We start from the raw sequence: 18,841 nt of genomic DNA on the forward strand, positions 1-18,841 counted from the left end.
TATACCAATGCTTGAGTTAGTCAAGGAATGGTTGAAAAGTTGTTTCTCCATGAAAGACTTTGGTGACGCCGAGTACATTTTGGGGATCAAGATCTATCGAGACAGGTTTCGAAGGATGATTGGACTAAATCAAGAGACTTATATTGATAAGATCCTTGATAGATTTGACATGAAAGACTCTAAGAGAGGATTTCTTCCCATGTCTCATGGTATTACGCTTAGTAAAACTCAGTGCCCTCGAAGAGTTGAAGCGTATGGCTAGTGTACCTTATGCCTCTGCAATAGGGTCCATTATGTATGCCATGATATGTACAAGGCCGGATGTTGCATATGCTCTAAGCATGTGTAATAGGTTTCAGGAGAAGCACACTGGACATCTGCCAAGAACATCCTTAAGTACTTGAGAAGGACTAAAGGAATGTTTCTAGTATATGGTGGCGAAAAAGAGTTGGTTGTCTAAGGGCTATAAGGATGCGAGTTTCCAAACAGACAGAGATGATTTCAAATTCCAGTCCGAGTACATTTTCTGTCTGAATGGAGGAGCAGTGAGCTGGAAGAGTTCGAAGCAAAGCACTGTCGCAGACTCTACGACAGGATCAAAGTATTTCGCTGCGGTTGAAGCAGCTTAGGAAGCAGTTTGGATTAAGAAGTTCCTTACAGAGCTAGTCATTGTACCTAGTGCTCAAGAAGGAATCGAGTTGTTGTGTGACAACAATGGTGCCATTGCTCAATCAAAGGAGCCAAGGTCACATATCAAATCCAAACATGTTGAGAGGAAGTATCACCTCATTCAAGAGATCGTTAGCAGACGAGCAAGATGAGCAAAGTTCATACGGATGAGAATATCGCTGATCCACATACTAAACCCCTTCCATAGCCTAAGCATGAGGCTCATACTAGGGCAACTGGATTGTAGCAAGAGATGTAATTTAAGTTGTATTTGTTTTGAGAAAACTTATTACATATGTAATACATTTACTTGCAAAATTATGTTTAATCAGAAATTTATTATTTCTCTTATTTAATTATGGTTTTTGATGTTAAATAAGATGTCCAAAATACTTATGAATTTATGGGCTCATCAAGTTGATGACTTGGCGAATGAAACTCCACAGATGAACTAAATTCATAAATTATTTAAGTTCCAAGTTCGAAATCATTAAATTGGACATCAATGATTTCAGTAAATGGACTAGCATGTAAGATTGATTGGATAGTGCAGTTTCATGGGATATAGGGGCATAGAGATGCTCGGTCAATCACATGGGTATGCATGATTGAACTATTGACCTACTTTGAAGTTCAAGTATAAAGCCTCCGGATATATTAGTGGATTCCTTTGACATGAGTGGAACATTGATTTAATTCAATGATTGATTTAACTGTGGTACATCCAAACGTCATTCCGTAAAAGGGGACTATGAAAGATGTTTCCTGGTTACTTTAAAAGTTGAGTGGGAGCCTTAGTTGCCACAAGATTGGATTGAGTCTACGTATTTAATTAGGAATGTGTCATGGCCCCTTGAAGAGGGAGAATTCAGAAAATGCATGGCTGTGCTCAAATGGATTACATAGTAATCACTTATTTTGTAATTCTAACTCAGTTTTCAAGAAAAGATTTGTAGATTAATATGATTTCGACATGAGATGCAATCATATTATCAAATCGACACACATTGACTTAAGGAATTTGAATATTGCACACTTGTCTCAGATAAATAGGAGATTAAAGGATTTATGTCTTCGTCTAAGTGCAATTACTAGATATATCAAGGATCACTATTATGGAGATAATTAGTTCATTCTTTTGGGTCGTCATTATATGTTGCTAGATATGATAAATGATCTTTGAGTTAGTCAAATAATCCAAAGCCCAATAGAATGGATCCTATGAGGTCACACACAAGGGTATTGGATTAAACAAGGGTGAGGCCTATTAATGGGCCTCATGAGGTAATGACAAACCATGTGAATGGGAAGGTTAGTGTAGTTAGAATTGGGTTAAGTGTTTGGGCTTCACATGGACGCTAGTTATGTATGGAATATATAAATAGAGTCCTTGCCTAGGTTTTGATGACAAGTCACAATTAACCATACAGTACATTGTGAAGCAAGGCAACCAAACTCCCTAACCCTATTTTCTCTCTCACGCACGCCCTCCCCTTCTCTCCCATCCGTACGGTCGCCCCTCCTTGGTGGCGCGTGGTGCTTGTGGTGGTTAGTTCGTTCCTCTCCTCTTCGTAGAAGGTTGATTGAAAAGGTTCAATCACAACTAACTAGCATTAGTGAAGGTTCAATTTGTGCTCGTGGACCAAGTAGAGGAATCACGTTTAGGGTTCTAGTTCTCCTTATTGTTCTTGCTCAATCACTCGTGGAATCACGCTTCAAAGGTATAATTATATGTTCTTTGAGTGTTATGCATAGATCTTGGTTACTAGATGCTTATGAATATGATTCATGCAATTCTGCTTAGAGTATCTAAAGTCCTATTGTTGCCACCTTATTGCTGCCATCTTTACCGCCTATCACCCCCTTCCGCGCAACCACAACTAGCTCTCAACCACCTACCCGCATCACCCAACATCCCTGCCCGCAAGGTGCTACGCTTCCCCCCTGTCCTCTTACCTTACTTACCACAAACTTAATACTTTTGTTTTATACTACCCATAACGATACGTACTATGTGATTTCCTTTCTATCATCGTTACTTTTAACTAACAATACTATTATTATGATATTTGTACAAAAGTAAACTATAATGTTGTACACTAATACTATTATGATTATACTACTATAAATTCATTATAAAGGTTTGGTTTTATAAGTTAATATTTTGGTAGTTCATGCACAAGTAGAGTATTATTTATAGTTTTGTGTTTATTTTGTTAACCTTATTTTAATTAAGTTTATTTTAATTGTGTAGAAGGAGTCCTGATCAAGTGTAGTCGTACCTTAATTTTCTCGTGACCAAGATACGTATAGGTGGCTAAGTCTTTGATACAAGTTTTGAATGCATGTTTTGGTAAATGTTTGTTTGAATAAATGTTACGTATGGAAAATTTGAAATAATGATTTTCATGATGAGTTAAAATATAATTTTATAATTTAAAGGTTTGATAAAGTGTTGATTAATAAAAGTTGTATATAAATCACTTGATTACAAGTTATTGAATTAAGGGAATTAATTTAAAAATTTGTAGCTCATTATGGGCCTGGGTATTTAATTTTTATAATCCTACCCAGGACTCCCTCTACCCGGCACTGGTTAAGTGGGACCATGAACTTTGCATGATCTGGTCTTTCCTTGAATATAGTTTAACTTGCTTGGGGGTGTGCACACGAGAAAATACAAGTTTCTCAACAAGAGAAACATGTATGTTTGGTATTTCCGTCTTTTTGGTTTAACGGAAGCTTAACAACATTAACCCACAAATAACATACCCATCTCTCCTCGAGAATGGAGTTTGAGAATCCTTCACCAATGGAGGTAGAGAAACGCTACAACAATGAAGGAAACGCTCACAAACAATGACAATTACCTACCATTTAGGGTTAACCATGCCCTTAATTTACATATGTTTCTTAGGTTTTTTCACTAAATTTGGCGGCGAAGCCCCTAAATTGGTGTGTTGGGTCAGGGTTTGTTGCAGTGTTAGTGTTGTCGAGGACAATGTACGTTGTGGTGTTGGGCAAATTACACCATAATCACCATTGTTGCAGAAAATTGAAGAAGGAAGAAGAAGGGAGGATGAAGAAGGAAAGAGTGAAAGACAACAACTAACGACAAGAGGATGGGAAATAAAAAACAACATTTAATGCTAATTATGTGAGTTACCAAAAAAAATAATAAAAAATTAAAAACTTTGTAAATATATACATATTTTGCCATTAGAGAAACAAAAGACGTTTCTCAATTTGAGAAACCGGGCAGCCCTGTGTGCACACTTAAGTGAGGAAAATTGATTTTAGAAATATGTCTTAAATTGGAAAGTTTATAAATTGGAAATCTATTGGTTCGCAAAGTTTCTATTGATGGACATTACTATTTTTGGAAGGTTTAACTTTGGAAATTCTAAATTTGGGAAGTCTAATTTTAGAAAGTGATGAATTTCAAGAAAGTCATAATTTGGCATGTTTAAATTAAAGTTATTATCTCAATAGCATGTTTGCCGAATAAAATTATTTACCTGCCTTGCACTTATATGTACTTAGCGTTTTGCTAACCCGTATTCCTTTTTGTTTTGGTTCGCCCTTTTTACCATTATTGGTAAGCATTCTTAATTTCAGGTTTGGAGTTAATTGTGCGCATGCTTGAGTCGGGATTGGGATCACCTAGTTAGCCAAAATCTCTTGCATAGCTTTCTCTCTCAACTAAACTGACTTTAGCATCGGAGGGGCCTTCCTCGGCAACCACCCCCGAGGCTAGTTTACGTGTTCTTTGCTGTGCAGGAAACCCTCGCCTCCGGTGTTCTTTGGACCGAGATCGGTCTTCTCCCTCAAAAGGGATCTGCCGAAGATCCCATTGTTTCCATCCGGAACAGTTATTATCTTTAAAATATTAATTTTTATTATTAAAAATCAATTATTATTATTATTATTTTTAGTAATAATAATTATTATTATTATCATTATTATTATTACTATTTTTATTACTGTTATTATTATTATTAAATATTAATTATTATTATTATTATAATAATAATAATTATTATTAAATGTTATTATTAAATATTGAATATTGAATATTTATATTAATTAAATATTTATTTATTATTATTATTATTATTATTATTAAAAATTAATAATTATTATCTTTAAATATTAGTTATTATCTTTAAAATATTAATTTTTATTATAAAAAATTAATTATTATTATTATTATTATTTTTATTATATTATTATTATTATCATTATTATCATTACTATTAAATATTAATTATTATTTTTATAATTAAATATTAATTATTTATTATTATCATTAAATATTAATTATTATTATAATAATTAAATACTAATTATTATTTTTAAGCATAGCAGAGCAGAGATTGAAGCAGAGTAGAGCAGAACAGGACTCAGCAAAGCAGAGCAGCTCTAATGAACAGGGCCTTACTTTATTTTTATTTTTGGGGAATTTTAAATTTCCTTCTTTCTTTTTTTCTTTTGGGGAAGTTTAGAAACTTACTCCATTTTCGGGAAACTCTCAAAACTCTGTATATTGTACATCTTTTTTTGTTTTTCTTTTTCGGGAGAAAGTCGGTACCCTTCACTTATAAAAAAATTAGGGAAAATTTTTCGCGTCATTATCTATACACATTCACACACAAATAGTCACACTTGCCACACACTAAGTAACCAGTTGTTAGCATTGTACACATTAGATTGATTTTTAACTCTCAGTTAGGAACAACCCGTCTTATCTTCTATCTCTCTCTCTCTAGAATTTCTTGTTTTAAATACAAAGTAATACATAATCTTTTTCTCAGTACTATAATATATGTAGTATTCTATTATAATGATCATTATTTGAGACGCACTATACACCTAATGTATAACGTTTATGATGTGACTTTAATGTACAATTTTTTTCAATCTCTAGATCAATTATTATTCTAAGGCCTATTACAAATTGTATTAGGAAGTCTATGTATGTATCTTTTGGACTATGACTAACTAATAATCAGTAGTGCCAAGATAAGCCATCAAATCGCACTTCTAATGCATGCAACAATAAGACATACCTTCTTCGATGTCACGAAGTGCTTTCAGCCTTGCATGAACAGAGTCCATCCATATAATATGCACGTTAGGATCTGAAAGAAAAACCACTTTTCATCAATGCTAAGTATGACAAAAGTGAACAATTTACTCAATGCTCCATTAGATGTGATACCCCTGGCCAAGCTTGTATTCAGTTTTTTACTTTTGGACTAAGTAGATTAGGGGGTATCATTGAGTCTTTCATGGAAGATATAGGCAATAATTTAAGGCGCATAATTTTTAAAAAATCTTTGAGCTCCAGCCTATGCTACTTGGACTCAAGATTTTTTACTTGTCCAAGTTTTAGAATCAGCCTGTCAAAGTTTCCATGTTTTTGGTCCAAAATCAAGCATTAAGAGTCTGCATCCTTGTCAAAGTTAAAAGGATCAGACACGTACCGAGGATAAAATAGAAGAGTCCAAATAACATAAGAAATTGTTATGTACATGGGTCAAGAATATTTGAGCACTCGAACACAAATCTTTAATTAAGATAGGAGAGCTCACCACAATCATGATTGTAGAATGAAGGAAGGATATAAACAGCATTCCCAACTCCAGATTCAGCTTCTACTGATGCTGCTGCCAGTGCATGGAGATCATCATATGACCCAGCAACCATTTCAATTCGAAATGCATTAATACGTACACGAGCCAATACATCAGCATACCACTGCTCTGACAAAACTGGTATTGTAAAGGATCACCAGCTACTCCATGGATATTTCATTGAATGTTAAACGTATTGCTGATAGTATGCAAGTAACTCAAACGAAGAGGATACAATTTAAATTTTCCTTCGTTATATTTAATCCTTCGATTGCACTCCTAAGCATGCTATATTCCACTTCAATCTGAAAACATATACATTAATAAGCAATCTACATTTGTTGTATAACCTATCGAAGATTTGGAGTAAGGATTCTCATCACATAGCACATTGACTAGTTAGGACTACCCACCAAAAAAGAGCAAAAACAATTGAAAAATATTAGCAAGTTAGAAAGAACTAAAAGTTATGGTTCCAATATCGAACTGTAGCAGCTCATGTCTCTAAAAAGAATTCAAGATGAAATTCGTTTGACATCCATCAGCTGCTAACTGCTAGCGCAATATCTTGGCAGTTGACCAACATCATATCTAGGCATGAAGAATTATCAATGGCAACACACCAACACATAGCAATTTTCAAAAGCTTGCATTGAACACATGGACTCCAAAAGTCAAAGTAGCATCAAGAAATAGTGAAACTTTAATCATCCATAATTCGGAGTTTTATGATAGATTTTGCAAATAACAAATATATCGGACAACTGTAATCCGTATCTTAGTATTATATAGTGGCAGTTGACACAACCATGACAAGCCTTATGTTGTGTACGGTGTCCTTTGTTCACACTAAACTCCGATCATGTTGTCATTATTCAACCTGAATCTACTAAACACTATTGTAGGTAATTGAGCAATTAATATATCACTTGATAACTAAAATAGCCACATATGAAGGCAATGAAGTCATATCTAAGTTCATTCTACATCAGAGAATCTATTAAAGATAGTTAATACGAAGTGCTGGTAGCATAAAAAAGCAAGTGCATCAACTATAAATCAACTAAAGTGCCTTTAGATTATTTTCAAGAGTATGAACATTAATGGACAAGTATAGATGAAGCATTTTATAGTAGATAATAGCACAAATAATATATATGGTAGTAGTAGGTGACTCATTGCAAATGCTACACTTCCCTTTGACCGTGTTTTGTGATTTATACGTAATGAAAAATACAGTCACGATATACATTTTCAAAGTATCAAATGTATATAATTTTTACTTATCAGTAATTAAAGATATTAATGGTTAAATTTGTGCATTAGCAAACGTGACTAAAGAACCGTGTCAACTAAAAAGAAACTCAGGAAGAATTTTATTTTGATTGAAGCTTGAGATGCAATTTTTTTTTTTTTTTTTTTTTTTTTTTTTTTTTTTTTTTTTTTATCATTCCTCAATGTATCTAATAAAATAGTTAAGGCTGTGATATTTTCACCTTATTTTACTTACTTAATGCCCATTCATATTAGAATCAAGACAAATAGATCAAAGTAGATGAGACCACCATTTTTTTATTTACGTTTGTGAAAATGTTATACTCCCTCTGCCCGTATAACCGCACATGCTTTCAGGCAGTATCATTAATGTCTTCTTTACCCCTCCCCCTTTATTTTACGGTGCGATAGTAATTACAGGGTTTATTATTTAATTTTAATCTTTAATTATAGTCATTGGGTAGTGTGGTATTATTTTTATTATAGTTTTTGGGACATTATATTTATTATAATCAGTGGGAACTTAGGGTCTTTTTTTAATTATTATATTAAAAGAGTGGTGGGTTATTTTTTTTTATTTAATCTATGAAAACAGTTAGTGGATAGTGTGTCCAAAGTTGCGCCAACTTGGCTCATTTGCCATAGTTTACCCCACATTCTGTTTAACTTTATATATGCCCAGTAATTTTCTTGCAAAATGTGAACTGTTAAGAGTCTATTGAATTACACATACTTTTTTTTGTCTTATGAACAGATAGAGAAATTTTCAAATGTTGGAAATAATTATCAAATTTCCTTCTCAAGAAATTATTGAATTACACATACTTTTTTTTTTCTTATGAACCTTGAGAAATACTCAAGAAATTATAATGGAAGATGATTACGACATATGAGTGCTATTTTTCATAAAGTAGAGCGAAGTTGTCTTAGGCCCTGTACTTTAGAGCTGCTCTGCTGAATCCTACTCTGCTTTGCCCAATCCTGCTCTGCTCTGCTATGTTTAAAAATAATAATTAATATTAAATTATTATAATAATAATTAATATTTAATAATAATAATAAATAATTAATATTTAATAATTATAATAATAATAATAATTAATATTTAATAATAATAATAGTAATAAAAATAGTAATAATAATAATGATAATAATAATAATAATAATTATTATTATTATTAAAAAAAAAATAATAATAATAACAATTGATTTTTTATAATAAAAATTAATATTTTAAAGATAATAACTAATATTTAAAGATAATAATTATTAATTATTAATTTTTAATAATAATAATAAATAATTAATATTTAATAACTATTATTATTATTCTTCTTCTTATTATTATTATTATAATTAATGTTTAATAATAATAATAATAATAATAATAATAATAAAAATAGTAATAATAATAATAATGATAATAATAATTATTATTATTATTAATAAAAATAATAATAATTGATTTTTTATAATAAAAATTAATATTTTAAAGATAATAACTAATATTTAAAGATAATAATTATTAATTTTTAATAATAATAATAATAATAATAATAAATAATTAATATTTAAGAATAATATTTAAATGATTATAATAATAATGCGATAATAATGTAATTATAGTAATAATAATTATGCTCTGCTTTGCTGAGTCATGTTGTGCTCTGCTCTGCCAGAACCTCAAAAGAACAGGGTCTTACTAGTTTATTATTAGAGGAACCAGGGAGCAAGCTAGTGCTAATCAAGAAAAGTCATGACATTTCACATAGAATAGATGTCACTACATGGCGCGGAACCATTGAAACACTAGAATTGTGTGAAAAAATGTCACAAAGTTGAAACAAAAAGTTGTGCTTGCAAATTGATAATCTAAATTCATACCACACATGCATAATACACATGATTTAAACAATTCTTAAGAAATATTTGTTCACAACACCAAGTAACCTTGTGTCCAACTGCTATTAAAGTCAACAAGATATTGAAAACATGGCAAATTTATACTTCCTCCGTTTTTTTTTTTTTTTTTTTTTTTTTATAGTTGCAACAGTCTGACTTTTACACTGTTTATGCACTCTACTTTGACTAGCTTTCACAATTATAGTTAAACAAAAATATAGTCATGTGGGATCTTGTTAGATTCGTTTCGTTTTTATACTATTTTAATATCTAATGTTTATAATTTTTACATATTCACAATTAAAGATATTAACGATTAAAATAATGCATCAGCAAGCGTGAAAACAGAAGAGTTATAAGTATAAAGAAACAGAGGAAGTATACTACAAATGCTTACATCCTGGTTTTCAACAAGTTTAAAAAAGATAGTCATGGAATCACCTTGGGTAGTATATGAGCAGGTTGAAGTATATGAACGCAGTCCGCAGATGCTGCTCCAGCTATTACCATACATGCTAACCGCTTTACCAAAAGCGGATACTTCAATCCCAAATCTCTTCAAAACCAACAATATGCAAGTGATACATTGTCAGCCATTGATATAGATGTCAAAGGGAAAATCACCTCAATTAAATTAGACAAATGAATAAGTTCAATTGTGAGATAATACAAGTTTCTAGGGCTCGATGATTTCCTTAATAGCTATTTATATTTGAGGGAAAACTTTATCTTGATTGGGTTACATCTTTCCTTCTCGAGTGTGAGCATTGCTTTTTTAGTTCGCTTTAGCTTAAATTTTAGATTGTTTTGTTCACCTAGAAATTCTCAATTCATGACAGGTCATATGTTAGCTCATGACCTCATCTCATGTCCCTGTCAGGTTTCATCATGGAGAAATAACTAAGGAGTCAGAAGTTTCTATACCAATTGACATACTCTCCACAACTAATGCTTTTATGGAACTTGCATAAAGAATGAATAATTATGAGGACATACATCTAAATGCTTCCAATGTGACTAAGGAACCTTATTCCTATTATAAATATGCTCTTAATTTGTTTGGGTTGCTATACGCTCCAGAGCTCATGCTTTAATCACAAATGTAAGATTAGGAGGACTTTACATCTAAGTCTCTTCACATGACTGTTCTTATCACCCTAGCTAATATGTGCTCAATTTGTACAATATCCTAGATTGATGTTCAAATTATTTTTGGGTGGATGAATCCATGAATTGGAGTTCTTATACTTCAGGTTCATATCTCTCATGCAGAATTATGGCTTTCCATTAGGTTAATTGCTTCTTCAATGCAATGCCTCTCCGAGTACAAGCACAAGCTTGCTTGAATGGGTTGCAGTGGGTTCAACGACAAATCCACGACTATTTCTGCTTCATAAATTCAAAGTTTTCGGTATATATATTACCTAGTTACATCGGTTGTCCATCTCCTTAAAGTATACTAGTCATGAATTTTTTTTATACTTGCTGCATTCATGAATTGTTAATAATTAGAATTCTGTTTAAGATTACTTGCAAGAGTAGTTTATTGTACCATCTTTTAACGGTTAAAGGAAGAAATAGAAAATAAAAAATTAAAAGGATAATTTGCCAAGAATAATACTACTTTTCACTGGTCTTCCAATAATATAACCACCTTTGGTAACTTGTTTAATAAGTTACTTGTGACACGTGTCACAATGTGATTGGTCAATTCTTTTTTATCAATTTTTTTTTTTAAAAAAAAAACCCCCCAGACCACCTTCCCCAACCGAAAACCACCAGCATCCAACCAAATTTTCCACAAAGGTTGGGTTATTTTGAGAAAATCCAAAGGTACTGGTGAAAAGTGGTATTATTCTTGGCAAAATATTCAAAATAAAATAAAAAGATCATCCTTATGAAAACCTAATTATGAAAAAAATGAAAAATCTCATTTACCTGCAGTATTTGTTGTAATTGGACCAATCTGCCTTCTTCTCTAGTTCATAATATGCCTGCGAATAATCAGTAGCATAGCTCAAAATCTCAAATCCCTTTAGATCAAACCCTCAATGACACTTCAAAAGAAAAAAGAAGAGGGAATGGGGGGTAGTACATATATGTTTCATTAGTTTCATAATTTCTTCCAAGGATAAACTTTCTATGGGAAAAACATCAACTACAATAAATTCAATTGAGTAGAATAATTGTAGCAATTAAAAAACCTCTCAACAGATGTCAACAAGATTAGCTAGTAAAAATTATAAGTGGCTTTGCAAAGACTGTCATAACAATCATGATTTGATGATTTGTATCATCAACCCATGTGCTTCCTAACAAGAACACATGAAATCCTATATTATACTGTCTCAAAACAAGTGCTATGAAGCAATATAATTTGTACTTGATTACTCTTCTGAAAAGCCTTGAGAAGTAGCTACCCCAATGTATAAAAAGGAAATATAAGTATACGTCTCATGTCTCATCAAAATCGTCTCCCCTAGACCACAAAAGGCGCATGACCCCTAACGCCTTGCACCTTAGCGCCTAGGCGTGCCTTTTCAAACACTGAGCTACCCAAAGGAAAAGCAGAGCAAAATGCTACCAGTACCACTCAATAGTTGCTAATGATTCAGACTTTTGAAACATCTATTCAATTACTAACAACTTGGGAGATAGGCTCAAGTTCCGTTTCTATAATCTAAGCACAATTGTACCAGCAATCAACCCGTTACGATGAAGCCCGGCTTACGAGGTTTATACGATTTCTTTCACACTATAATCTTTTCCAATCGTCATTCATTTTCATCTCTTGAATGCCCCCTTATACAAATCAACCTAACAGATATGACAACTGCATCTCCCAGTTTCAAATTCGAAAAAACCAAACATCAAACACTTGGCATGCATAAAATTTTTTTGAAAATAAAAAACCTAATTTCTCTCCATATACCATACAATTCAAACAACCACACAATTAACTGAAGCAAACAAGTAATCTAGATCATCTATCCAACTTTTCAATAATGAACGAATGAATTAATTTTTCAAAAATGCAAATTAACATCCCTAAATTGAAACATTAATCATTAACCCGTGATTTTGTTATAAATCTGTCATGCTTATAATTGTCTAACCAAATTTTCAATAGAATTTGTTATACACCGGGTGCACCGTATACCCAAGGAGTTTTTGCTTTTCATTTAATGATTAAATGAAAACAATCGTCAAAATGAGTACATATATTAGTGTACGGTACACCCGGATATATATAACAATCATTAATTTCATACTTTAATTTTCCAAACAGAAATTGACAACCCTAAGTTTAAACAGTAATCATCATAACACCGATGTGATTTTGTCTTAAAACTATTAACACTTATAATTAGACCTTAGAACTGCATAAATCAAAACCGGAAAAACAAAAAATCACAGAAAAAAAAAAAGAAAAAAAAAATTAGAATTAATTTACCTTAGCTTCTTGACGACATTCTTCGGAACAAAATCCATCAATTCGAGTATGAGAATCGTTACTGAACTTTAATTTCTTAAGGCAAAGGTAACAAACGCAATCGATTTTGGAGAGAGAAGGGTGAGAAACCACTGGTTTTGCAGTGTGAATGAGTTCAGCAGCTTCGATTCTTCGAGTTGCGAAAACACCTCGACCAGCTGACTCGGTGATGTCAACTCGGATTGGTGGAGGTCCGGGTCGACTCGGTGGATCTCCGACATGGTTAGTTGTTGTTGTTGAGATAGTGGAGATGGAGAATTTCAAAAATGGGTTTGATGGTGAAAGTAGTTTTTTGAATTGAGGAGAAAGATAACGGCTAGTTCCAAACATCAGAGGAAATTTTCAGCACTCCTTAGATGTATTTTAAATTTTTATTGTCTTTTTCATATTTGTATTTTGCTTTCAGTTTGATTAATGTTGAGAAACAAGCACGGATATTCACTTTGCAAATCGGTTAAATTATTTATATATTTTTTTATTCTAGTTGGAAAAATTATTAATAATAAAACGATATTGGCCGATCTTTTAAAAATAAAATGGTTTTTTAATTATTTTAAATAAAACAATATTTGACAAACATCAGCTTAAAATAGAATGTGACCGGTTGATAACCTGTTTAATAGGTTATTGTCATACGTGTTGCAATGTAATTGGTAGGTTTTTTTCTTTACATTTTTCTTCTCAAAATATTAATTTCAATTAAAAAAAAAAAAGCAATCATCTCCCCATCAAGGTGCCTTTCACAGACCACCAACCACCACCATCAATCCCCTCCCTTTTCCCACCTCCTCGAAACCACTAGAAATCCCACCCACCCACCTCCCTTTCCCCGAAACCACTAGAAAACCCACCCACCTTGTTAGGATTGGTGAGTGCGCAGCAAAAATAAATTAAAGACGTAGAAATTGATAAAATAAAGTAATAAGGCAAGAATAATAAACAAAATACACACAATATTTAACGTGGGAAAAATTCAGAAAAAATTCACAGACGACGAGCACCCAAATAATCCACTATATGAATAATAAGAGAGTACAAGAACCCTTGAAAGTGTGAGTAGTATAAGCAAACTCTCACTATAAGTCGCAAAAGAGTATTATAAAATAGGAATAGAGGATTAGGGAGATTGTGTGTATGTAGAAACTCCGATCATGATATATTAGAGAGGTGAAATGTGCAGGTAAATTCTCTCTAAGTCATAAAAATGTATGGAGGGACACTCATAGAGTGTATTTAAGAGGATCAAAGCATTAGAGGATGATGTAGGTGAAAATATGCTCCCAAATGCTGCCCAACGCCAATATTTATAGATGAGATATGGAGGTGGAAGAAGTGTGTGGAAACTTCTACACACATGCTCTTTAAATTTCTCCACATAAATCTAAAATCTTCATGAGTATTCACCAAATCTAGAATCTTTCACAATTTTCCCATCAATTTCTCAACATACTAAAATTTTCTAAAAACCTTGAGCCATAATAAGGCCCTGTTCATTTGAGCTTCTAGGCAGAGTAGAGCAGAAGTCAGTAGAGCAGGACTCAGTAGAGTAGAGTAGAGCAATTGCAGCAGAGCAGATTTCATTATTATTATTATTATTATTATTATTATTATTTTATTATTATTATTATTATTATTATTATTATTATTATTATTATTATTATTATCGCATTATTATTGTAATCATTAGATATTATTATTAAATATTAATTATTATTACAATAAAAATAAAAATAATTATTATTATTACAATAATAATAATTATTATTATTAAATATTAATCATTTATTATTATTATTAAAATTAAATATTTATTATTATTATTATTATTATTAAATATTACTTATTTATTATTATTATTATTAAAAATTAATAATTATTATCTTTAAATATTAGTTACTATCTTTAAAATATTAATTTTTATTATAAAAAAAATTATTATTATTATTATTATTATTTTTTATTAATAATAATAATAATTATTATTACTATTATTATTATTAAATATTTACTATTATTATTATTAAATATTAATTATTATTTATTATTATTATTATTATTAAATATTTATTATTATTATTATTAAATATTAATTATTTATTATTAATAAATATTATTTATTTATTATTATTATTATGATTAAAATTAATAATTATTATCTTTAAATATTAGTTATTATCTTTAAAATATTAATTTTTATTATAAAAAATCAATTATTATTATTATTTTTATTATTAATAATTATAATAATAATAATTATTATTACTATTTTTATTACTATTATTATGAAATATTAATTATTATTATTATAATTATTAAATATTAATTATTTATTATTATTATTATTAAATATTAATATTATAATATTTCAATATTAATTATTATTTTTAAGTAGAGCAGGACTCAATAGAGCAGAGCAGCTCTAAAGAACAAGGCCTAAGTTAGGCTTATGGAATTTGGGCCACACTTAACCAAACACACCCCACCTCCTTTTCTCCTAAAAATCGAATCACGGCCTCATTCGCCCTTTGAAAACCATTGCACCCACCACTTCATCCCACACACGTTGATGAGAACCACCACCAGCACACCTCATCAATCCCACAAAAATCGCTGCTATTCTTGACTTGGTTAGTAAGGGGGTTTGAAGGAAAGAGGTGGTCCGTGGGGGGGGGGGGGGGAGGGGGCTCTGATGGGTTCGTAAGGGGGGTCAATGTTGGGGTGGCATCTGATTTCCAAGGAAGAGGGAGATAGGAGGAGAAGGTGGATGTGGTGGCTTGTGGGCAGTAGGTGGAGGGGAGGGGAGAGGAGAGGAAGAGAGGTGAGTCGGTGAGGTGAGCTGGTGGTGAGGAGGAGGTTCAATTGACAAATGGGGAGAAGGAGGGAAGGAGAAAGAAAGGTTTTTTTATAAGAAAAAAATAGTTTTTTTTTTAATTAAAAAATCAAGTTTTTTTAAGAAAATGAAAAAATAAAAATAAAAAAACTCTAACCAATCACAATGCGACACGTGTTCGATTATAACCTATAACAAGTTACCTATTTTTTATTCTATTTTAAGTAGACGTCTGTCAAATATCGCTTTATTTTGGAATAATCGAAAGGTTGTTTTATTTTTTAAAACCGGCCAAAGGTCGTTTTACTCTTGACAATTATTCCTTTAATTTTTTAAATGAATGTTCTAAATTATTGAGAAAATACAAGTTTATTTACTTGATCGATAACCACTGGAAAATTTGTAATTGAGTAGTGTAATTTTTTAATGAAAGAGATTAGATAACGTAATAGGATTTTTTAATACAAAAAAAATATAACAACCAATAAGAGAGATAGGAGGTTATTTGATACTAGTTTATTTTATTTTGTAAATGTTTATCTTTTCAAATCACTTTTTTAAATTACATGGCTTAGGGTTATAAGTTAAGTAAATAAAAAAGCTGGTGGTACAAGTATTATTTATATAGCAAAAACTACTTATGGTGTTAGCAATTGCACCTAGTTTTACCCAAAATATTACAAATTTGTCATTTGATAACTGAAATATGTTTATATTGGAGACAAATCAAGGCTCCCACTAATTTAGTATTTCCATAACATAAATAATTAAATCAAATAAATTTAAAATCATATCTGTTTGAACTTATTACTCCCTTCGTTCCTAAATAATTGACACACTTGACTTTTTTTTTATTTAACTTTGACCATCTTTTATTGATATTCTATTCAGGAACGAAGGGAGTACAACCAAATTTCAACTTATTCGCATCGATCTTACAGCTTATTTTACCAATTTCAACTCATACTATACATTATGATATGAAGATCATAGCAAACCCCAAAACAATCATGCTCTAATACCATCTATAACATCCACCTTTAACTAGGTTGTTAAATAATAACTCTTAATCACTAATTAATTACTCTTAGCTTATCATAAACTTCAGAATATAACTTAATCTAACAAAACTCTTGAATAACATAAGATACTCTGTATTACAACCAATGAATTCTTGACAAATATAATTCAACTCATATAATCTCAACTCAATAAATCTCCATAGGCATAAATATAGAACTTGATCCAATTTTGGCTTCCAAATATCCAAATACAAGTAAAACCATTAACAAAGTTTGTCCATATTAATTAGGACTGGTTCATAGAATAAGGTCAGGAAATTAAGTACATACACATGATCAAACCCGAAATACTTTTAAATGGCTTAAAACATTCTTCTGATTGTCTTTGATTTTCAAACAATTTTTTGCTCAACAATGGAAAATCAATCTCAAGCATTTTGGAAACTCATTGATAAATTGCATAGCGCTTTTATAGTTGAAATAAATTCAAAGTATATGTCACATAATAAATCTAAAATAATCAAACTTATTGAATCAACAACATAGTCCTTACAATCAGAAGAAATTCTTATGAAAATATAACAAAAGTAATCACAATAATTATTCAAAATTTGCTTTTAGTTATTATAAATGCATTCTCGACATCACTTACTGAAATTACTGGAGCAAAAATTGCCTATGGTAGGTGTAAGGAATTTTTGCACACCCTACCGTGGGTCATGTTTTTAGGCATGCCGGCGATCCTAGGAAAGAAGCTAGAGAAAGAGAATCGCCAACAAGTTTTAGGAACTTGTAAACCGTTTACGATTGTGAAGGTTACCCCCCATTCACAATCACAGAGATTGCTAACTCCATAGTGGTCTGGAACCATGACTGGATATTCGGGGATGATGGTACGACCTTGACTTTTAAAGAGGTCAAACCCGCCCTAGAATAGGCCTCTACTTAATCCTTATTGACGTTCATGCGCGCTTTTCGATCAACATACATACATCAAATTAATCCTAAACCTGTTTAATCTATGTTGGTTGATTATTAATGCACAATCAAATCTAATGCTTTGTGATCACTTTGATTAAAATCATGTTAAACCTAAATCCAATTATTTATTATCTTATTAGGTGTGATTTCAATTACAAATTCTCTTTAAACCTGCAAAAAGGGGGCGTGATCAAGCAATAGCAATAAATCATTGATAATCAAGCAACATATAATTAACATAATAATCATCATCATAAAAATATCGTTAGTAGCATCCTAGACATTGGTACTAAATAGATTAATAACAATCCTAGAATGTTACTAATAATGAAATCAACGCGTTATCCTAAACATGATTTCTATCCAAAAAGTAATTAAATTACTTACTTTGGTGCTTCGACTTTCTTGCTACAAAATAATACGCACGTTAGTAAACTTCAAGAAAGTAAATCAATAAAGTAAATAATTAATTAGAGATAGAAATATGGATTTGTGTCCTAACCCTCGAAAATATCAACCTTTCATGTCGAGGTCGAGGATGACGTCGAATATGGCTTGGAGTATTCGAATCATACAAAGGAAGTATGGTGAATGATTGAGATGTATCAGGATGTGTTTAGGCTAAGAGCATGGAATTTAGGAATTTGGGGTTTATTCTATTCTCCATTAAATTCTTTTTATCAATCCCCGTTCTCCCTTGGAAATCGGGGAAAACGATCTCTATTTATAGGGAAAAATAGGGTCAGACGGTCAGAAAAAGATCAGAAGAAAAAAGTGTGATAAATTTTTTTATCGGTTGTCGCGTCGCAACGACCCTTATTACGTCGCAATGGGAGTATCGCGTTGCGACAAAGAAAAAACACGTGAAAGTTCATAAATTTTTCCCTGAATTCCATCGCGGCACGACACGCTCGTCGCTTCGCGACAGGATCTGTCGCGTCGTGATGAACCCGTCGCTGCGCGATGGTTCATAGGATAGAAGATGTTCGTACTGAGTTTGTTTCTAGTGGTTTGCCTTTGATTCCGAAAGATT

The 18,841-nt window shown here is 31.4% G+C and overlaps 1 protein-coding gene across 1 annotated transcript in view; it reads right to left on the reverse strand.

Moving 5' to 3' along the window:
- Window positions 1-13,978, reverse strand: part of LOC110737809 (histone-lysine N-methyltransferase ATXR4-like) — a 30,441-nt gene extending 16,463 nt beyond the window's left edge. The window contains exons 1-6 of the mRNA XM_021918154.1: window positions 12,937-13,978; window positions 11,421-11,476; window positions 9,924-10,038; window positions 6,541-6,610; window positions 6,264-6,443; window positions 5,739-5,810 (exon numbers count right to left, since the gene is read on the reverse strand). Coding sequence (XP_021773846.1) covers window positions 5,739-5,810; window positions 6,264-6,443; window positions 6,541-6,610; window positions 9,924-10,038; window positions 11,421-11,476; window positions 12,937-13,305 — 862 coding nt within the window. The 5' untranslated portion in view covers window positions 13,306-13,978. The remainder of the gene's footprint in view (window positions 1-5,738; window positions 5,811-6,263; window positions 6,444-6,540; window positions 6,611-9,923; window positions 10,039-11,420; window positions 11,477-12,936) is intronic.
- Window positions 13,979-18,841: the final 4,863 nt, after the last annotated feature.

Source organism: Chenopodium quinoa, unplaced genomic scaffold (assembly GCF_001683475.1).
Source record: "Chenopodium quinoa cultivar QQ74 unplaced genomic scaffold, ASM168347v1, whole genome shotgun sequence".
Lineage (NCBI taxonomy): Eukaryota > Viridiplantae > Streptophyta > Magnoliopsida > Caryophyllales > Amaranthaceae > Chenopodium > Chenopodium quinoa.